We start from the raw sequence: 7334 nt of genomic DNA on the forward strand, positions 1-7334 counted from the left end.
AAATTACTTGTCTGGACTATAATTTTAGGTGTAGGCACACATTTCATCCATTTTAAGACACACGGCAAAATTTAAAAATTATAACTATATATGATGATGGATGTTAATTAGACCTAGTGTCTAGTTATTGTTATGTTGTATACTTGAAGCTAATATAATGTTATATGTCAATTATATCTTGATAAAAAATTTAAACACATTTTCAAATACATGAAAATTATGATTGATAAGACACAATTTGAAACATTTTACAGATCCCAGAAGTAGGTAGTTAGTAATATATGTTACCATTCTAAGTATACTGAATCTTCATTGCACACCCCTTCTGCCCCAAGAGACATCTAAATAAGCTGTTGCTTACAGACATAACGATATTGACTCCCACAGTCTCTATCCAAAACTTCTCCGCCTCGGCCATATATTATGCAGTTCTTTGGATTTAGAGGGTGAAGGAATAGAAATCTGTAATGAAGAATAATGTTTTAATATATTGGGAAAAGGAAATGAGAATGTTCAAGGATGGTGTTTTTGTTAAATGATAGAACTACAGACATTTTAAAAGCATTTTAATGAGATATTACCACATTGAGACATTATCTTTTTTTCATTCAAGTCAGTTTTCACAATTTCAGAGTACAATGTTACAAAAACTCAGCTATTGCATCAATAATCAATAGCAATGAAGTTGGGGATTTTTTTGTTTTTGCTGTTGTTTTTAATGGTTTTGGTATGTTATATACTTTACTTCTAAGATGCATCTGCTAATCTAGTCTAGGGAAAAAATCAGAGCATAAAACCTGTCATTGTATGCTACTGTAAATCCCATGTTTATGAATGAAAATGAGATTTGAAGATTACAAATACACAGAAAATAAGCCCAGAATGTTTGAAATATGGGATGATGCTGAAAATATTGGGCTCCACCAGAATAAGGAAAATAGTGGATATACTCTTTTCTCTGGATGGCTTTTGTGTATGTGAGAATCTGTATATGTACATACATATCCAAGTGCTTGTACCAAGGCAGGAAATAAAAGCATATATCAAAAGCTCTTTTAGAGTCACAAGTACACTAACTTCATCTCACTTGAGCATACACTTGGGTGTTGTGGTTGGGACTAAAATTGTTATTCTGTTGTATCAATTCTCTTTTCTGTATTCTCACGTCCTAAACAGGATATCTTACCTACAGTGTTCCTGGATGTTACGTTCTCTGATCAGATCTAAGGATAAACTCAAAAAGAACAGAAAAAGGTTTTGAGTGCCAGAAACTTACAGATCTTGGGAGACAGTAGAATTATCCTCCCACAACCAGGCATGATGTTCTTCACTGTAAGAGAGTCCAATCCAGTAAGAATAGGACATGGAGTTCATAAAATGCTGTTTGGAAACAAAGACCAACATATTAATCTATTTTGAATCTACTCTAGGGATCAGGTACTTTTAAGAAAGTCAGTGACTTTTAAGAAAGTCAGATTCAGTTTTTCAATTATACAAACTAAAATCATTTTTAACTTTTAATTTAGGAGGTATAGTCAAGCCACATGCCTCATAGTTCTCATTCATCAGGCCCATTCATTTATGGAGGAAAACGTACCACAAAATCTCACTTCTTGAAAGAATGAAAAACGTCATAAAGGGAATTAGAGCTTTCATGGAACACTTCCTTCACAGGGGATCAGCAATCAAATTTGATCCCAAACCAACAGTATCTTGAGGGATAAATCTTAGCACAGGTTCTGCATGGAGCTAGAGAAAATTTTCACTTTTTCTTAAGAGTTGGGTAATTGTTTTATAATATTCTTCATATTCATTCCAAGAGTGATAACAAAAGCTATATAATTACAAAACAAATTATAAATTCAATTAATGAACTAAAAATTCAAAGTCCTTTGAATAAAAATAATGATCTATTATTTATTCTTTGAATTCTCTCTAAAAAGTTTCTTGTACTTTATCTGTCACATTCCTATAATGTAAATCTTTGAGAAATTTTGTGTAGATTGTTTGACTGTTTCAAAGTGTAGGAAATTAGTTCAAATATAACTGCCTATTTACTATCTGATTAAAGACTTGAATCAAAGTATTCAGCTTACTTAGATAATATTTTCCTAGGTCAAAAAAATTGTAGAAAAATCAGAATTAAATACATGCCAGTTCATTTCTGTTTTGTATCTGAAGTAGACTGGAATTCTGAGAAACACAAAAATTTCTACTGTCTTTCCATGTTTTTAATTCACTAGAAATGAAGTAACAGCTGCATTGGTAGCCAATCCACTTTTCTCGGCAAGAACAGCAGCCAGATCCTAAGAGAAAAAACAAAACGTGACTTGATGACATTGGAGATTCCGTTGTTTTCAGTGCTATTTACTCATTTGTTATTTAATGTTTTTCTACAACTATTCTTTGAGAATTTACTGCGTACACCACAGTTCAGGGGATATTCATCTGAATGACTCAGACATGACCCTTCTTCCTCATGAAGATTATAGTCTAGAGATAGAGACAGAATTATACAAATTTCAGTCATTTATGAATTATATTTAATGATAATTTGTGTAAGTATACACAAGAAATTCAGTATGTAAAAATACTGTGTAGCAGAGTATAGGATGGGGGGCGGTTAGAAGAACCTCTTTTGAGGAAGTGACCCGAAGTTGATCTCTGCTGTGTAATTAAAAGTGAACTAGATAAAAGAGATATTTAAAGGAGGAAAGCATTTTAGCATATTTCCTGAGTCAGAAAATAATTCTGGATATTTTATTTCAAAATGAAGTTAATAAAGCACTTAGCTTGAAGTCTGACCGTCCAGTTTACTAGTGATAGTGTCTTCAACATTTACCATCCTCAGTGATAAAAGTCATATTATGTGGTAGGCACTCAAATCTTTGTCAAATGAGTGGTGCTGAGATTGTAGAGTTGAGTGGTGGCTACCAGGGGCTGGGATGTGGGGGAAATGGGGAGCTGTTGGTCAAAAGGTACGAGCTTCCATTTAGAAGATGATTAAGTTTTAGGGATCTACTGTGCATCATTATAACTAGAGTTAACAGTACTGTATTATATACTTGGGAGAGTTGCTACAAGAGAGCTTCTTAAACATTCTCACCACAAAAAGACATGATAGTTGTGTGACATGATGGAGGTGTTAGTTAATGCTATGGTGGCAATAATATTGTAATAAGTGAATCATTGTACACTTTAAACTTCCACGATGTCATATGTCAATTATATCTCAATAAAGTTGGAAAAACGCTGAGGGAAAAAAGATATGAATGAAGTGCTATATGAACACAGAAGATGATGAGACATCATTTAGGAAAAGATATGTTTAAAAATATCTTTGAGCTGACGTTCACTGGTTAAGTAGAGTTTAGAATTGCAGAAATCTCTGTGCTTCTTTCTGAGTTATGGAAGAAGCGGAGGTACAGGTAAAGAGGTATCAAAGTATGTGTTATGAAACACAAGCAGGCACTTAGGATCAGCTACAATATTTACTGTAATTTGCTTTTGTTACTTAAACATGAGCAGTCACATAGGAAAAATAGGTCACTTCCGGCTAATATTTTCCTTATTACTTAATATATAAATGACACACATTCAATGTAATTTAATAAACTAAGTTAGCAATAAAATGAGACTATCCTATAATTTCTATTACTAAGCATAATATCCCTTCATGCTTCTGTGTGAGAAAAACAAGAATATTTCATTCTCTAACAGCACTAAAGTTTTCCAAAGTATGGAACCCACCTTCCTGGAGATCTGTGGAGGGTCCTGGAGAGAATGTCGGCTGAACATTTTGTTCAGTAAATGCTGTAAGAAGTAATTAGAAATTTACTTCATCAGACACAGATTTATGAAATAACAAAATATTACACATTAGCAAAATGAAACCTTTATTGTAAGACAGTTTCATCACAATTTTGATCTTTTTATATAGTCTTGATTAGAAAAACTTACAATTTTTCAACAAAACTCCCAAAGCAGCCACCAACAAAAGGCACATTACTCCTAAGACCCCAGAAATCAGCCTCCATGGAGTGGTCTGAAAAGCTATAAAGAAAGAGAGATAGGGTAAAGATTTAAAGAACAAACACAGGAGCTGAAGTTCTTAAAAGCAGAAACCAGTGAGAGAATCCAAAAAGTTCCTTGGTTTAATAACCCCATAATTTTGTCAATGAAATGTTGGAAAATGAAGACATTCCATTTAGAACTCCACCCAATACCAAAAATTTTATATGATGTACTTTATTCTTCAGTGAGATTAGCCATACCTTTTCCTCTTTATCAGCTCTATCTTATCAAACTGTACTTACCACTTATTTTTAAATTTGACAAAGAAGCTTAGAGATCTGTAGTAAAAAGAGATCAACAGGCACCAAGTTCGGTCTTGTGGGCTGATATAACAAACTCTTAGTTTTGTAACAGCAACAAAAAAATCACAAGATAGAGAATCTGATTCCCATTAGGTAGCTGAGAAAATGTAGGATCCATTAATAATGTTATTTTCTCAAGGAATCAGAGCTATTAAGTACCCAAGTCAGAAATCAAATGAAAGTTTGTCTAGACCCAGAGTCTTTCATTTAAATGACATGTATTCCATCATTGTTACATAATATTAATACTACTTGGGAGTGTGTCCTTCTGCTAATCTCAGTGTATTCGCTACTCTGAGAAATGTCAGGCTGCTCATAGCTTTGTAGAGGCTGTACTGTGAAGAGAAGACATGGTGTGATGAGAGGTTCCCCAACCAATGTAGCGCTAATAACTTGGGAACCTGAGTTCATTTCACAGTACATTGAATTATGATATGTAAAAAAACACTTTTTTACAGGAACCATTTTTTACATGTATTACGTCTTCTCATACCAAAAATTACTTGCTCACAGGCATTTCCCCTAAAATAATTTAGCATCAGGAGATTCTGCATTAACATTAGAGTACTCCCAAAGGGTGTCGTCATTCACAACAGTTCAATGTGTCAAACTGTTAATCTGGGTGGTTTGGGGGATGTCACAACACAAATGGTAAATTAAAAAAAAAACACTTTTAAACATTTTGTTGATAATATTTAACATTCTCTATATATTTTCATGCTAGAATTATGTTGTTTATATTTTTCCTGGTAAATTCAGATGCCAATCAGAATTTAGAGCTATCCCTGTCAGAATCCACTCTTTAAACCTGTTGGAAAAATCTTCACAAAATCATTTCTAAGTTACAGAATGAAGAATCAGAAAAATGAAATTAAAGTAGAAAGTACAGATACATGGGGAGCCTAAAAATGTATACTTTTGTCCTACAGCATTGCCTCAAATTAGCCATACCCACAAGATACTTTTCCTGGTTATTTTAATTTTTTCATTTTATGACTTGGGCTGCACATACCTGCCATATGAAATGTTGTTCCAGTGTTCATGCAGGAAAGGCACGATGGCTGCTTGTTCAAGAACTGGGTTAGATCACGGAGCTGAGCTGTAGGCTAAGGAACCTGAAAGTTGTGTATGAAGAAATTTTTTCAAAAAGAAAACTTGTGTATTCAAGTGTGCGTGCATCATCTGCTGATGAGACACAGATGTGTAGTATGAACAAGAAGCAGTAAAATCACTATCTTCTAAAATGTTTCTGGAACCACAATACAGGAAATTCTCACTGAACTTGTGCAATGCACACCCTTTGACTATCACAAAAGAAGGTGACAGGAAGTTTTTTTCATGTTTAAAGGTAAATTTACTTGGTATAATAAAATTCCACACATAAGTTTCCTTTTTTTAAAATATTTATTTATTTACTTTTTATTTTTTATTTTTTTATTTTTTTACATCTTTTTTTTTAAACATCTTTATTGGAGTATAATTGCTTTACAATGGTGTGTTAGTTTCTGCTTTATAACAAAGTGAATCAGTTATACATATACATATGTTCCCATATCTCTTCCCTCTTGCGTCTCCCTCCCTCCCACCCTCCATATCCCACCCCTCCAGGCGGTCACAAAGCACTGACCTGATATCCTTGTGCTATGCGGCTGCTTCCCACTAGCTATCTACCTTACGTTTGTTAGTGTATATATGTCCATGCCTCTCTCTCGCTTTGTCACAGCTTACCCTTCCCCCTCCCCATATCCTCAAGTCCATTCTCTAGTAGGTCTGTGTCTTTATTCCTGTCTTATCCCTAGGTTCTTCATGACATTTTTTTTTCTTAAATTCCATATATATGTATTAGCATACGGTATTTGTCTTTCTCTTTCTGACTTACTTCACTCTGTATGACAGACTCTAGGTCTATCCACCTCATTACAAATAGCTCAGTTTCGTTTCTTTTTATAGCTGAGTAATATTCCATTGTATATATGTGCCACATCTTCTTTATCCATTCATCAGATGATGGACACTTAGGTTGTTTCCATCTCCGGGCTATTGTAAATAGAGCTGCAATGAACATTTTGGTACATGACTCTTTTTGAATTATGGTTTTCTCAGGGTATATGCCCAGTAGTGGGATTGCTGGGTCATATGGTAGTTCTATTTGTAGTTTTTTAAGGAACTTCCACACTGTTCTCTACAGTGGCTGTATCAATTTACATTCCCACCAACAGTACAAGAGGGTTTCCTTTTCTCCACACCCTCTCCAGCATTTATTGTGTCTAGATTTTTTGATGATGGCCATTCTGACTGGTGTGAGATGATATCTCATTGTAGTTTTGATTTGCATTTCTCTACTGATTAATGATGTTGAGCATTCTTTCATGTGTTTATTGGCAGTCTGTATATCTTCTTTGGAAAAATGTCTATTTAGGTCTTCTTCCCATTTTTGGATTGGGTTGTTTGGTTTTTTGTTATTGAGCTGCATGGGCTGCTTATAAATTTTGGAGATTAATCCTTTGTCAGTTGCTTCATTTGCAAATATTTTCTCCCCTTCTGAGGGTTGTGTTTTGGTCTTGTTTATGGTTTCCTTTGCTGTGCAAAAGCTTTGAAGTTTCATTAGGTCCCATTTGTTTACTTTTGTTTTTATTTCCATTTCTCTAGGAGGTGGGTCAAAAAGGATCTTGCTGTGATTTATGTCATAGAGTGTTCTGCCTATGTTTTCCTCTAAGAGTTTGATCGTTTCTGGCCTTACATTTAGGTCTTTAATCCATTTTGAGCTTATTTTTGTGTATGGGGTTAGGGAGTGATCTAATCTCATACTTTGACATGTACCTGTCCAGTTTTCCCAGCACCACTTATTGAAGAGGCTGTTCTTTCTCCACTGTACATTCCTGCCACCTTTATCAAAGATAAGGTGACCATATGTGCGTGGGTTTATCTCTGGGCTTTCTATCCTGTTCCATTGATCTA

The 7334-nt window shown here is 34.3% G+C and overlaps 1 protein-coding gene across 1 annotated transcript; it reads right to left on the minus strand.

The window, feature by feature from the left end:
* Positions 1-341: 341 nt before the first annotated feature.
* Positions 342-5889, minus strand: LOC307194556 (natural killer cells antigen CD94-like; the record flags this gene model as incomplete). Its single annotated transcript, XM_079937729.1, has 6 exons — positions 5389-5889; positions 3961-4053; positions 3751-3813; positions 2155-2306; positions 1277-1380; positions 342-462 (listed from the first exon to the last, which is right to left on the minus strand). Exons 1-6 carry the CDS (start codon positions 5417-5419, stop codon positions 342-344), a joined length of 564 nt encoding a protein of 187 aa, XP_079793855.1. The 5' UTR covers positions 5420-5889.
* Between the last annotated feature and the right edge of the window lie 1445 nt (positions 5890-7334).

This window comes from Stenella coeruleoalba (genome assembly GCF_951394435.1).
Source record: "Stenella coeruleoalba genome assembly, chromosome: 11".
NCBI classification, from domain to species: domain Eukaryota; kingdom Metazoa; phylum Chordata; class Mammalia; order Artiodactyla; family Delphinidae; genus Stenella; species Stenella coeruleoalba.